Source organism: Rhinatrema bivittatum, chromosome 4, assembly GCF_901001135.1.
Source record: "Rhinatrema bivittatum chromosome 4, aRhiBiv1.1, whole genome shotgun sequence".
Lineage (NCBI taxonomy): Eukaryota > Metazoa > Chordata > Amphibia > Gymnophiona > Rhinatrematidae > Rhinatrema > Rhinatrema bivittatum.
In genome coordinates, this window is record NC_042618.1 from 312,480,390 (window position 1) to 312,495,944 (window position 15,555).

The 15,555-nt window shown below is 41.3% G+C and overlaps 1 protein-coding gene across 1 annotated transcript in view; it reads left to right on the forward strand.

Annotated features, from left to right (window-relative positions):
- Nucleotides 1-11,572: 11,572 nt before the first annotated feature.
- Nucleotides 11,573-15,555, forward strand: part of FOXK2 (forkhead box K2) — a 281,644-nt gene continuing 277,661 nt past the window's right edge. The window contains exon 1 of the mRNA XM_029600265.1: nt 11,573-12,196. Coding sequence (XP_029456125.1) covers nt 11,898-12,196 — 299 coding nt within the window. The 5' untranslated portion in view covers nt 11,573-11,897. The remainder of the gene's footprint in view (nt 12,197-15,555) is intronic.

Genomic DNA, 15,555 nt, shown 5'->3' on the forward strand with positions numbered 1-15,555 from the left:
CGCAGCTGCCACTCTCATTCTTGGCTGTGTACAAAAGAAGAGCTAGTGCAGTACACAGCAGCTGCAAGATCTGGGAGAAAGCAATTTTGAATCAGCTGCTGCTTCCTCACCTGAAAGTGCTATGGTGGAGAAAGGCAGACAAAATTAAAAACAGTTCTGCTCCAGCAAAATGCAGAACAGGAAGGCTGAATACGCCAGCAAAGTGCAGTCTTAATAAACCAGAGGCCCAGCGTGTTGGCAGTGCCATGCAGTGCTGTGGAGAAGGGCCATTGAGTTGGGTCTTCCAATTCCTGGGTCAGATAGGACTGGGGTTAATCCTGATGCAACATTCATAGCTCCTCATGGGGAGGGAGTCTCAGATATCATCCAAGAGTGATACCTAGTAGCAGGATTCAGGGCCCAGTATTACAGAGTCAAAGGACTGTCACTGTAATGTCTACACTATTGTATTTGTTTTATTTCTAATTTACCTTTTAAGGTTAACAGTCATAAAATTACAATGAATACCATACCATATCATACACTAGGTAGTTGTAAATGAAGGCTCATGGCGCTAGGATCTCAACCCTAGCTCCCTTCGGGCTGGGGAACTAAAGGAGGAGGAGGAAATGGCCAAATCCAAAACAATACCACAGGCCAGCAAAATGCAGTAAGTACAAACACAAAAAAAAATTAATGGAGACGCTAACAAAGTTTTTAAAGACCTAAAAATGGCATAACTCGAGCAAATTACAAAAACGCAGGGGGGAGGGGCGCAAGGATGCTAAAACTGCCAGAAACGCCGACACCATCCAGTGCGAGAGACTGCATCCGAATATGGAAAGCCTAAAAAAAAATGACCGCCTAGAGAAGGAGTTATAGAGACACGCGTCTGTCATAGGGTTGCCTCAGCACAAGGAAGGAATGTCAGAGTACAGGAAAACCCTGCCCCGCCCCCGGCATGTACAGCACAACCTTACCAGCCCCACCCCTAGCCTCATTGTTTACAAACACAGCGTTGCCTCGCTCGGCGTCCGGACCCTACGCGTGACGTCATCGCAAGCACGTGTGCCCCTCTGCAGTCGCCAATCCGGGCCCCCTGCAGCAACCCTAACGGTTTTTATCGGCGGGGCTTAGCAACAATCATCGACAAACGCTGCGCGCGCCGCGACCTACAAAAGGCGTTGAGCTGCAGAGCACGCCGGGCAACAGGGGTTTTTAGTGTTGGAAGTAAAGGCGGCCTGGAGTGGAACTCTCCGGGGCAGTGCCCCTCCGGGTCTGTCATAGCGTTGCCAACTTTTCTGGGGAAGAGGGAGGGACCCTCTTCTTTATTTGCATATATTGCAGATCCTGCCACTTGGAATTCATATGGTGTTAGACCTACTGTTACGCATGTTGGTGTGGGCTTGGCCCTCAGAAAGCAAAGAGTAAACTAAATTACAATAAAAACACAAAATATAAATTATAATACTAAAACCAAACAGCTGATAAATAAAACATCCAATAATAAAAAAAATTAAAGTTTAAAAAATATCCCTAATACCAATAATTAAAGAGAATAAAGGATTTTAAAAAAAATTCTGCTCTAGAAGCTTTTGATTCCAGACACCCTGAAATTGTTGTGGATTAGACAGAGGTGGTGACCTATACCAACTTTCTTCTCTTTCATAATATGCTCCCTAATGCACATGTTCATTCTTATGCACACTCTCCTATATGCTCACTCAAATGGTCCCTGACACACATGCTAACTCACTGACTTGTTCACACACACACACACTGACACACTCACACTCATCTATACATGCTAACCGATTTTCACATATGCTTACTCTCGCACCCTCACGCACATACTCTCACTTGTTAACTGACACCTGTAGTCATGCTCACAGTTGCACTTGCTCACGGATTCATGCATTCTCACATGCACTCACTGACTCACATACGCTCTCACTCTCAGTTAAAACCACACATTCATTGACTTCGGTGCTTTCACTCTCAATCTTCTCCCCTCTAAATAAATAAAACAATTAGTTTTTACTTACTTTAGTGGTCAGGGGGTCCCAGTCAGGTCCCTAATAATAGGGTCTGGACAGGCTGCCTGTTGCTACTTGGTTTCCCCCCCTTAGTTTGGGAAGGGGCAGGTTGGAAGGTCCCAATACCAGGTTTGTTTTTTGTTTTTCAGTTATTTTATGCAACGGCCCAGTGGCTGAGCAGGGTTGGAGTTTAGCCGGTGCTGAGGGGCCTTCTTGCTGCCTCCTATTAGCTGCCGGCAGAAGCACCTGAGGGGAGGAGCCAGGAGTGCAGAGATAGTGGGAAAGCGGTGTCTGAGCAGAGCAGCAGTAAGAGGCGCATGAAGCTGCACTTGCTGCCATCACTGACATGCTAGTAAAAAAAACCAAAACACAGAAGGCAGACTGAGTGTGGAACCTCCGGGAACGCTCCCACTTTGTGATGAAAGATTCTGCGGAACCTGGTGCTGGTCGTAGCAGCTCCACAGGCTTGGGCCTACAATGACCAACACAAAACCCATGATCCTCCCGCCTGGCTTACCGGGGCATGCCCAAAGCCCCGATAAACCAATCCACCCCTGCACAGTCGCTCTCTCTTCCTGCCCACAGTGAGTGGGGACCCTGCAGGCTTGGCAGAGCTGCATGTTGATGGGCCTCATGATTGAACCACCCCTGGTAGTGCAGCACTTCGAACCCTGTAGAGCCAAAGGAAGAATAACAGGCAGTGTCTCTAACAACATACTCGGCTGCCCGAGCTTCTGCATGTGTCTCCTCTCTCACACTTTGTTCTGAAGCTGCACAGGAGGAATAGGCACCCGATTGGATCACCGCTGCCAAGCTTGCTCTGATTGGCCAGCATTTGAGCAAGCCTTTTTGGACTAGATATCACAGTGTCCAGTTACCCTTGTAACGAGTTGTGCATCGCGGCTGCTACCCCTGGGGCCATGGCGCCCTAAGATCACCTAGTGCTTCCGCTGGCCCTGTTTGCCTACCCCCAAAGATGGCCCTGGCTCCTAGTTGCTGCAGTGCTTGTCATGTAGAGTTTCAGTGGTGCCAATGCCAACCCTGCAACGGCGGCAGCAGCAACAACTCAAAAAAAAAAATAAAAAATAGGAGACTTGAGAGAAACCATGACTCACAGACCCTGCTTCAGCCTCATACCCTCCCTCGGGCATAGGCTTCCTGTTACCTTGGAAACAGAAGCAGGGCCTGCAAGTGGGCGAGGGATGGCTTGCAGGCCCAAACTGAATTTTCTTTTTGGAATTGCTGTTTCTGTTGGGTTGGGCAACTGTCACTATACATGACAAGTGGCACAGTGGAGGAGGCATGGTAGCCGCAACAGTTCTGTGGAGACTTAAAATTTGGCACTGGAGGCTGTTGCCTACATTACCTATCCTAAATCTGGACCTGAACAAAGCTCCATCAAATCCAGCATCCTTACTCTGACAGTGGCCAATCTGGTCACAAAGACCCTGCAGATCTCAAAGAGTTTCTCTCCCAGGGATAAGTGGTAGCATTCTACAAGTCCATCTGGCTAACATTGAAGAATTAACTTTTCCTCCAAGACTTATCCCCTTTTAAACCCCGCCATACTAGATGCCTTGACCACATCCTCTGACAGCAAATTCCACAGCTTGACAGTATGTTAAGTGAAAAAATTCTTTTTACAATTTGATTTCATGGAGTGTTTTCCATAGTACTATTTGAAAGAGTGACTAACTGTCCCTTATTTACTAGGGATGTACACAAAATCTTTTTAGTTCATTTTGCCTTTTTTCATTTTATTTCATTTATTAAGGTAGTTTATGTGTATAAAGGCCATTTTGTATATATAAAATGGAATTTTATGTGAATAAAAAATGTATGTGCTTAAACTACAGAAACAGCTGAAAACAAATACACATACCTACTATTTACCTGTTCCAACCCACTCATAATTTTATAAACCTCTATCATATCCCCTCTTAATCATCTCTTCTTCATGTTGAAGAGCCCTGACCTGTTTAACCTTTATTCATAAAGGAAAGGTTCCCTCCACTTTATCATTTTTGTTGTCCTTTTCTGTACCTTTTCTAGTTCCTCTGTTTTGAGCTGGGGCAACCAGGACTGCATACAGCAAGGTGCAGTCACAATAATGGATCAATACAAAAGTTATTAGGATATTCTTCATTTTATTTTTCATTCCATGGTACATGGAAAACCATGACTGGGATATAGTTATAAAAGGGTACAATCAATTCAGGAAGGACTGGATAGGAAGGAAGGGAGAAGGCATGGTACTATATATAAAAAATATTACTAAAGCATCAGAACTGCAGGGCTTATCAGGTGGCACATCTATTTATATTGGTGTAATATACACACCTCCATCACAGACAGAAGAAATGGATAGAGATTTAATGGAGGATTTTCATAAAATTGCAATGAAAGGAAAGTGTTATTGCTAGGGGATTTCCATCTGCTGGATGTTGATTGGGACATTCCAACTGCAGTGTCTTCTAAAAGCACAGAGATCCTGGCGTCTCTGTAAGGAGAATTGTTCTGTGAACTGGTAATGGAACCCACAAGAGAGAGGGTGATACTGGACCTGGGGCTTACCAGCAGTAACAGTATCTATGATATTGTAGTGGATGATCATCTGGGATCCAGTGATCACTGGATAATGTGGTTCAGTATTAGAGCACTACTACTTAACATTTCTATAGCACTACACGACATAGGAGATGAAGGTTAATTCAAAGGCAAGGGTCCTAGACTTCAGGTAAAAACTAACTGTTAAAATCGGGGAGTACCTCAAAGAACTGGATGGGAAAATATAGGGGATGTAGAGCAGTGGGCAAAACTAAAAGGAGAAATTATAAGGGCAACTAATTTTTATTTATTTTTTTTATCAGGACAGAGGCAAAAGAAGCCACTATGGTTTTCTAAAGAAATAGCTGAAAAGGTGAGGGAGAAAAGGTTAGTGTTCAGAAACTACAAGAGATCACAGAAAGATGAAGACAGGTGACAATATCTGGAAAATTTAAGAGAACTGGGAAAGTCTCTTAGAAGTCAGGAATGTAAAACTTCAAATGGAAGAAAAAATACCAAATGCGGTAAAACAGGGATAAGACTTTTCTTAGATATATTAGTGATAGAAGGAAGTGCAAAAGCGCCATTGTGAGACTCAGGTTAATGGAAAGAATATGTAAAAGATGAGTAAAAAGCAAAATTGTTTAACAGATATTTTGTTCAGTGTTCACTGTGGAAGAACATGGAGCAGGACCACATAAAATGAGCACAAATAAGATTGGAAGTAATGTAAACCTCAATCGAGTTTCAGAAAAATGTCCATGGTGCTAACTAAACTTAAATTAGATAAGGCAATGGGGCCGGATGGAATACATCTGAGGATAGTAAGAGAATTTAGATAGGTCCTGGCAACTCCCCTGCTGACCTTTTCAATGCTGAGTCAGGAGAAGTTGCGGAGGACTAGAGACTGACAGATGTTCCTATTCATAAAATTGGAAGTAAGGAGGAAGTTGGGAACTAAAGCCCAGTTAATCTGACTTCTATGGTGAGTGAATTAATGGAATCATTGCTAAAAAATAATAAAAATAAGAGGATAGTGCAGTTTCTGGAATCCAATGGATTGCAAGATCTGAGGCAGCATGGTTTTAACCAGAGGTAGATCATGTCAGATGAATCTGACCAATTTCTTGATTGGGTGACCAGAGAGTTGGATCAAGGGAGATGTAGTATACTTAGATTTCAGTAAGGCCTTTGACACGGTTCTGCATAGACAACTTATAAATTAATTATGCATCCTTGATATGGGACCTAGAATGACTGACTGGGTTAGAAACTGGTTGAGTAGGAAGTGACAAGGGAAATGATAAATAAAGTTCAGTCTGAGGAGGGGGACATTATTAATGAGGTGCCTCAGGGATCGGTCCTTGGACTGGTTCTTTTCAACATTTTCGTGAGCAACAGGAAGTTGGGAAAGGTTGTTTTTTTTCTGATGATACCAAAATCTGCAATAGGGTAGACTGCCAGGAAGGTGTGGATAACAAGAATTGGGATCTAGCAAAGTTCAAGGAATAGTCTAGGATCTGGCAGCTAAGATTTAATGCGAAAAAATGCAGAGTTATGCATTTAGGATGAAAAACCCTAAGGGAGAGTTACAGCATCGGGGTGAAATTCCTCTAAGCATGAAAAAAAGAGCAGGATCTGGGGTTGACTGTACCTAATGATCTTAAGGTGGCCAAACGAGTGGATAAAGTGAAGGCAAAAGCCAGAAAGATGCTTGGCTGAATAGGGAGAGGAATGGTCAGCTGAAAAAGGGAGGTGATACTATCCCTGTATAGGTCCCTGGTGAGACCTCATTTGGAATATTGTATACAATTCTGAAGAAAATACTTTCAAAAGGATATAAACTGATTGGGGTCAGTCCAGGGGATGGCTACTAAAATGGTCAGTGGTCTTCATTCTAAAGCATATGGGGAGGGGGTACATACATGCGGTGGTGGTGGGATGTACATCGGGCTAGGAGGCCTGTGACTCCTTTAGCTTTTTCCTAAGTTGCACTATTTACCAGGTTATCTTTGAAGATATCTTGATAAGTAACGAGTTATCCGGCTAACCTAGCCGGATATGCCCAATATTTGGCTAGGTTAGCCGGATAACTCAACCCCTCCCTGGAACACCCCTGAAACGCCCCTTTTTTATCTGGCTAGCATTTAGGCTAAATATAGCCAGGTAAGCCTTTTAGATAACTATTACATTATCCGTCTAAAAGCCTTTTGAATATAGACCTTGATAAATTCAAATCACATGATTCAAACAGCAAACATCAAAACAGTATCAATAGGACAATAGCTAGGTTATCAGATGTCAAAGGCTTTCTAAAAAGCCAAGAGACTGATACTTATTGCTACTTAGCTGGGTAAGTAGTGACTTATTCGGCTAAGTGGGGGCCACTGAATATCCAGCTATGTTTAGCAGTTGTCATTTAACTGGATAAGCTACTTAGCGGTAAGTGCTGACTTATCTGGTTAAGTTAAGCAGATAAGTTAGACCTGCCATAGAGCAATTCCAACAGCCGGATTTAACTTATCCAGCTAAGTAGCATTTGTACACAGATATTCAACAGCCTAGCCGTGTTGCTGAATATCCCATTTAAGTTAGCCGGATAAGTCTTATCCGGCTAACTTAAATAAACGTTTAGTTTTGACTATTGGTCCACAAGTTTTTAGGCTTTTTTTTTTTTTTTTAAATCTGGGCAAAGATACACCTCCCCAGGTAATGTGTTCCACAGACAGCAGGGAAGATTGAAAAAGCTTTTGTCCTGCCAGCCTAGTCTCAGATACATTTGGAATACTCAAAAGAATCTCTTAAGGGGACCTCAGTACAAGTAAAGGATTATAAGAGCTCAAGCTATCTGTTACACATGGTGGTTTCATGCTATGGATTTAAAGTGCGTGATAACATTTTAAATTGTATTCTAAATAGTATTGGAAGTCAGTGGGATGGAGAAAGAGCTTAGTGGTTAGAGCAGCAGACTGCAAACCAAGGGAAAAGTTCAGAGTTCAAATCCTGCTACTGATCCTTGTGCCTTCAGCAAATCATGTCACCCTTGTATTGCCTCAGGTGCAAATTTAGGGATGATTTTTCAGAGGGGGTCTGTGTACTACAAATAGCATTTACATGCATATATGCTATTTTAGAAATAGTTTTGCATGTACATTTTATCAGGGTAAAAAAAGGGGCAGTTCAGGACAGAGTTCAGAAGTATGCATGGTAGTAGCTATTTTGTAAGCGATATATGCATACATATTACCAAACATATTTGTACTCTTTTATATCTGCTAATTGATTTGTGCAAGTGAAATTGCATTTTTTGGGTGGAAGGTCAGTGTAGATAGATGAGAATCAGGGTGAAGTGCTAGAGTGACTATTTTATAAATTATTTAAAATCTCTTATATTCTGCTACTTTCATTTACTTTTTCAGAGCGGATTACAATATACACATACATAAAATAAGATATATAAACATACAGACCTCACAATAATATAAACAGATAATCAGTAAATAAAATACTCAAAGCATCATTTAAATACTGCAGTAAAATAATGCGCCTTTACCATTTTTCTGAAAGTTTTTAGATCCCTCTCTCTATGTACCTCTGCTGGAAGGGCATTCCATAAAGTAGGACCAGCAATGGAAAATGTCCATGCCCGAGTAGTTGAGAGTCTACTGTTTGATATGGCAGAAATTGATAGCAAATTTGAGCCTTGAGATCGTAATACACTCGCTGGAACATAAGGTTGCAATATTTGCAAGTACTTCCACCGTAACAGAGTTTATGTATAATTTCTAGTATTTTGATTTTTTTCTCTCTAATTAGTAGGCAACCAATAAAAGTTTTGCCCAATAGTGTAAATGAACTGGAGGACTGGGTGAACTGATGGAGGTATCGGCAAACTGGTGATTCCACGTATGCGAGCAAGTATTTTAAAAAATGTATATCTTCACACTTTATATAATAACTTTCTCCATGTTTAGTTCTTGGTATTTATTTGGGCAGTGTCACAATTATTTCACGCATAAAATATATGCAAATTTGTTTATTAAATAGGTAGAGAATGTGTAGTTTTCTGCAGTGTAAATATACGCACGTACTGAAACATATGTACATACTTTGAGGGTTTTATAAAGTATGCAGTTTATAAAAATCTAGCATTAATCTTAGCATGTCTACTTACATGCACAAAAGCTGTACAGTGAATAGGTTTGAAAATTGGGCTCAGTCCTAGCTTTATCATTTTGATATAAAGTTCAAAAAGGGGTAGGGTTAACATAATTTTCAAGATACTGCGAGCTGAGAAGTGGGGGTACAGCGAGAGAGAGAGAGAGACTTTTTATAAGGCTCTCATATAAGTAAACTATACCACTGTAAGAGGGGCCATGCTGAGCTCTGGGTGAGGTTTTGGTGGTGGCTTAGGTTTGGGGGGCAGTTTTACATGCACACAGAGGTACGAACAGCACAGTAGGCATCAGTGAACATTTTATGTGAGTTGGAGGGTTGACAGATACACAAAGATGAGATTTGAACAATGTACTTTCGACCTAGCTTGATGCACTGTAGACCTAGCTTAATCATACAAGGTCGAGAGTACAATGTACAAATCTCATCTTTGTGTACCTGTCATCCCTCCAAATCACATAATCTTCACTGATGCCTACTGTGCTGTTCGTACCTCTGACTGTGCATGTAAAACTGTGCCCCAAAACCTAGGCCACCATCAAAACCTCACCCCAAGTTCAGAATGGGCCCTCTTACAGTGGTATAAAAAGTTGCCTAATATGTGTGCCTTACCCAGTTAGAAAAAATGTTAAAATTTGCATACGCATCTTGCGGTGTGTTATTTATTGCATGCGTTAATGGCATTATCGTGGGCGTTAGGTCCCTAATGATCGCGATAATGCCCTAACGCGATTTGATAAATGACCCTCTTAGATTGTAAATCCTCTGGGGACAGGAAAATAGCTATGGAACTTGAATGTAAAAGGCATTATCTCAAACCACAGTTTTAGGTGGTACACTTTCCATGGTATTAAAGCACTTATATTTCCAGCATTCCCTGAGCAAAGATTACTTTCAAAGCCCTTGGCACTGCAAACACTTAAGTCCCAATTCCAAATTACTGTATTCAGCAGTGATGATAACAGCACTAAAGAGCATTACAGTCACTAAGTAGTAAAAAGCACATGGAAAGCTGAATTGGTTTCCAACATTACTTTTTCAGAGATATGAAATGATGAAAGTAGTCTTTACAGCTGTTTGTTCACTTATTGATATTATAAGTATTTCTCAATAAATTTGTGAGACTTCTCAAAATCTTATTTAAAGTTTAAGATGGTAAAGCCAATTTTCTCTTCTTCCCTTCTCATGGTTTAGGTAAGCTTTTTAGACTTTCCTCCCACATAGCAAAGAAAATGTTTAATTCAGTTTAGATCTGTGTCTAAATACAAGTCCCATATCTCCTATCTCTCCATGAAATATTTATTCTCCTCTGACTCACATTCTCCTCAAAATATCAGAGGTATATTATTGTTACTCCTCATTTCCCAAAATCTCAAGTAGATGTTTCTGAGTACTTTTGGGGATCCATCCAACTCCTTTCACCCCGTTGTCCTTCTTCTCCTCTGGATAACTAAATCATCCTTCCTCTGGATGCAGATGATCCTCAGGTCCCTTCTCAGTGAAGCAATCTCTCCCACTGACGTTAGAACAGGAAAACAGAAAATAACTCGAGTCCCTAGTTAATGGGTACCCAGAACTTAAAGAAATCAGCATAAAATTTATTTATTTATTTATTTAAAGACTTTTATATACCGATGTTCATGTACTGGTACATATCGCATCAGTTTACAGAGAACAAAAAGTTGGAATAGAAAAAAGATAGGGAGGGTGGAAAGAAACTCCCATATCCAAATTAAGAGGCTCCATGGAGGCATTAAAACTTAACAAAAAAATCAGGGGACAACCATAGCATTCTGCCCCTGAGAGGGAAAACAGAAAATATACAACATAAAATAGTGAACTGGCTTTATATACCAGAGGACCTTCCCAAATACTCTCTACCCCAGTGGGGGAGCTATACACCTACACTATTAAATTGTTTCATCCCACAAAAACTTAGTTTAACCAAAATGATCTCTTTCTCTCTCTCTCTAGGGCCTAAAATTGGCAAAATATGGTCTCTGCTCTTAGAATTTGCCAAAAACCCTTGTGGAAATGACATTCTATACCTCTTGTAGTTTTCAGACATTTCTGTGGAAGGCCCACATACATGGCATTACAATAATCTAATTTTGAAATTACTAATGCTGGCATGACTCCTAGCACTTGATAATGATCTTGATGCTGCTGAAGAAAATACCCAAGACTCCTGCAAAATTTAAAGCCATGGGATTAAAACGTGTTTAAGATTTTATCACAATGCTGGAGATCTGGGATTGCCTGTTGCTTCTGGTGGCTTTATTTTCCCAGATTAATTTTTCACAATTTTGGACTATGATTGCTAAAATGCCACCTCCAGGCAAGTAACTGGATAAAATAAACAGAAAGAGCAGGGTTTGTGATTGCTGCACAGAATCACTCATTTTTTCCACAGTGGTGATAGTGAATGGAGACACTGTATCAGGTAAATACAAATAAGTTATTATACAGGGATATGATTTTTCTTAATCATTAATTCTATGTATCATGGCTAAGGGAATATCTTGCACCAGTTTGCAAGATAAGTATTCTTCCTAATAAGGTGTTGTAACTTGTAGCTATATAATTATTTGTACAGAACTTGCAGTAATAGGATAGTTACAATTAATAAACCTGCTAGTACCGCAGTACACCTGACATCCCCGAGCAGGGCCTATTTTGTCTTGCAATCGGACTCCATTCCTTCTCTCTTGCAAGGAGAATCTGCTCCTGGATTTCAGCCTGGCCCCAAATCTGTCTTGTTCTTGTGCGGCGCAACCAAGCCTCCGTTTCCCTCCGCCTTGGAGCAGAGCTGAGCGCTTCTTCTGACAGGCCAAAATTCGATAACCCCACTACTGTCTGTCCTCGCCATTGGCTGTTCCCAGCCGTCCATCCGATAGAGCCCGCGGCCGTATGCTGGTCAGGCTAGGCTGCAGCCTTTCCTCCTTCCTTTTCTCTCGCTGTCTGTGGCGGCTGCGGGTCGGTCGGAGCCGCTGGCGCTGGTGGAGCTTGTTGGCTTCAGCTTCGCCCCGCTCCGCCACCACCTTCTCGCATTCAGCCAGCCTTGGGGGGGGACCGACCTGAGGCAGTGCCCGGCTTCGTGCAGCTTGAGCCTCTGTGTGCTAGACGCAGTGTTCTTCAACGCCCCCCCCCAACCCAAAGATGGCGGCAGCGGTGAGTGGGGCGCCCGGCTCGGCAGTGGCTCGACTGGAGGGCCGCGAGTTCGAGTACCTGATGAAGAAGCGCTCGGTGACCATCGGCCGCAACTCTTCGCAGGGCTCGGTGGACGTCAGCATGGGCCACTCCAGCTTCATCTCCCGCCGCCACTTGGAGATCTTCACGGCCGGCGAGGATGGCGAGGGCGGCGGCGATTTCTACTTACGCTGCCTCGGCAAGAACGGGGTGTTCGTAGACGGCGTGTTCCAGCGAAGAGGGGCCCCGCCGCTGCAGCTGCCCCGAGTGTGAGTACCCGGCGAGAACGCCCCCAGCGGGGTCGGCACTACCTATCTGAAGCAACACAGACGTCCTACAGAATAACTGCTCTAATGATACTCACTAGCAGTGATTATCAGTTTGTGCATCGTTAGTACTGGGGTGGGTGGGTGTTAATAACGGCGATTTCTCCCCTCCACCGATCCTTACCCCCCATCTCCCCTCTTTTCCTCTTGCTATGCCCCGGGCGGACTCTCCGGTGCTTAATATGCTGGAGCTGTTACAGGGTGAAAAGGGCTGGGATAGCCGGAGACTGCCAGGGGAAAGCTGGAGACCTGGAGTGGAGTATTGCTTATTGGCGAGAGGCTCAGCCCGGGGTGCGGGCACGGTCTCTGCCTGCCCCGAATGGCTGCTGGAAGGCAGGGCATGTGTTGATGTTTGTGGTTGACACATGCTGTAGTCGTGTTTGGGCGGCCCTTAAGGGAAGCGGTATTAATGTCGTCCAGCGTTTGCGTCCAGGAAATGAGCGTAATGTTTTCTGGGCTGAGGATCGCATTCTAAAGTGCTTTGGCTTAGACTGTTTTGGTTGATCGGAGTTGTATTTGAGACATCTTTCATTTTTTTTAAAGCTGGTTCTTTAAAAAGGAGAGGTGGTTGGAAGCCTTCTGTGTTGAAATACACGAGAAAGAAAACGGATGTTTGAAATAGGTTGTGTTCGGTGACTACTTTTTTTTTTGAATGGTTGAATCGGCCTTTTTCGAGCTAAAATTATAGTCCCTGAAACGGAGATGTACTAGTTATGCGTGATTGTAAATGCCTAATACAGCTGTCAGGAGTGACTGAAAATGTAAAAGTTTTTAGCTTATTGTAATTTCACTTAACAGTTTGGAAAAGAAAATAATTCAGTTGAAATGCATAAAAACACTGGGAAAATAAAGCAACAAACCACTGTCAGTTTCTTCTAGGCTTTAGTATAGAGATTTGTTTTAAGAAGCAGGTTTAATTCTGCTCCAGTTGGGTGATAAGTGTGTTAATATTGTAGAGATTCTTAATTTCTGTCAAAAGGACAAGAAGGGATCCTTCTCTCCAAGCTCAGACCCTACACTTCAGTCTTATCTCCCCCCCCCCAAAAAAAAAAATATTCATGAATTTAGCCCCATGACATAACAGAAGTCATTTGAACATATCTGTTGGCAAAACTGCATTGGGTGAGGGATAGGGACCATGTTTGTCATTCTACTAACGACTACAATTTTGAAAAGCAAATGAGCCTTCCCTTAAAATGCATTAAATGTAGTTGTGCTCCCATGAAGAGAGAGAGAACTGAATTGAAAAGGTTGATAACCAGACTTCATCTGGAATATATAAGAATTTATTCTATACTGTGTATATACAGTTGGCATAAAATTGGAATATTTAAATTATTAAATATCTTATATATAAACAAGAATGTGAAAATTCTTCTTTATTTAAATGCTTTTTTATACCGAAGTATAGCTAGAGGCCTTCACTCCGGTTTACAGATATAACAACTTATTACATTTTGTCAAACAACTGATACAAACAGGGAATAACTGTGATCAAACCGGGTAGTAGTCAACAAATTGATTGAAACTTATGTAAATTAAAACAACTTATTGTTAGGCTTGAACGTTCTGAGTGATTATTCTTGGGATTGTTCATGCATGACCGAAATTGGTTATGTATTGGATCAGTTGTATGTAGTTTTGTCATTCATTGCACATGATTTTTAGGCAACAGGTTTGATCTACATTTTTTGCTTCCCCACCATTCTGAAACATAATTTAAAACATTTTAAAGATTGCCTTTCTGAATGTTACAATGCCTCTAAATCAGTATATAAAATAAAACACACAACCATTTTTAAATTTAAAGTTGCATTAGTCAGTATAGTTATGGTAAGAAATAGTTGTAATTGTGTGAAAACTGGCAGGATTTACATGTTTTGAACTGAGGTTGTTGCTGGCTGTGTAGAAGTAGTAGTGATTATATATGATTGCACTAAGCATATTATACTATTTTATTTAGCATTTCAAATGAGAATAGTGATGTCCCTCTCTAGAACTTATAAAATGCTAAGATCTTATTGCTAAACTGTTGTATTACTCTCTTATGCAGTAATTAATGCTGTTCAGTTTAGTAATGGTCATGAATATATTTTGAAACACTTTTTAAAGAAAAATATCATTTGTTGCACAATCATGAAGTAGAAAAAAACATACACAATGTTGAATTAGAAATTGCCACTTTGTTCTTTTTATTTTTTCTTGGAAAGGGAGAAAACAAAATATTTAGTTTGAAGTAATTAAAAATGCTTTATGTGTAGCAGTGAGCAAGAATATTTTCTGTGGTTTTATATAATACAATAAGTTGATTTTGCATACTTTTACCTGAATTTATGAAGAGCTTGTGGTGTAGGTCCATTGATGCTGGTTTCCTACTATTGAATTAAGAAGCTTTCTGTCTAATATAATTTCACAGTCGAGCATTTCCTTAATTGAGAGCAAAATCTCTGTTTGTAGTATTTGTATTTGATAAAACACGTTTTTGCATGACATTTACTCCAGCACTTGCTTGTGTTTGAGCCAATAGTTTACTGCTGGTTAAAATTTTAGTATGGTTACTTGGTACTGTTGTCATGGGCACAGATTGGGTAACTGACAAAGTTTGTATTGAGAGAGGTTTTATGCACAAAGTTAGATTGAAAGCTGTCTATCCATCTTATAATAAGCAATCTATTCAAGACCAACCTTGATCATTATTAATAGGTTTAATCATAGTAATTTTCCACTGTCTATATTCCCAAGCCTCCTGAAGCTACATGCACATTAACACTAGTAGAGTCCCTTAGAAATGGTCTCCTGTGTCCTATTCAAGGTGCAGTTCCTGAATTGTAAGTACAGCAGAGAGAAAATGTATCACACTAGCATTTTTCATTTCTCTTGCTAAAGAAAAGCCAGGTAAATGAAATTATGCATGCTTTAAAGTAGGAGTTCCTAAACTGGGTGATCTGAAATTGCAATGAAAATCAAACAAAACACACTTTCAGTATGGCGGGTGACAAATGTATGTGTGCACACAGTTTCAAAAGCATGATTGCAGGTCACCAATGGCAACACAAGCAGCAGAACACTATGCTGACAGCATATACCATGGGGATTCTGAGTATGTGCGTATATTCTCACCATTTCCCAGCTCTCTTGCCATCTTCTCTACTTGCAGCACCTGTGTACATTTTCAAAAGATGGCAGTACATGTAGAGGGTGCCACAGGATCACTGCGGGCATGGTGAGCATATGTGTTATTTTAGTGTCCCCTTGGTGCACACTATCAGCCCTGTATATTCTGCTGCTTACACTTGAAGGGA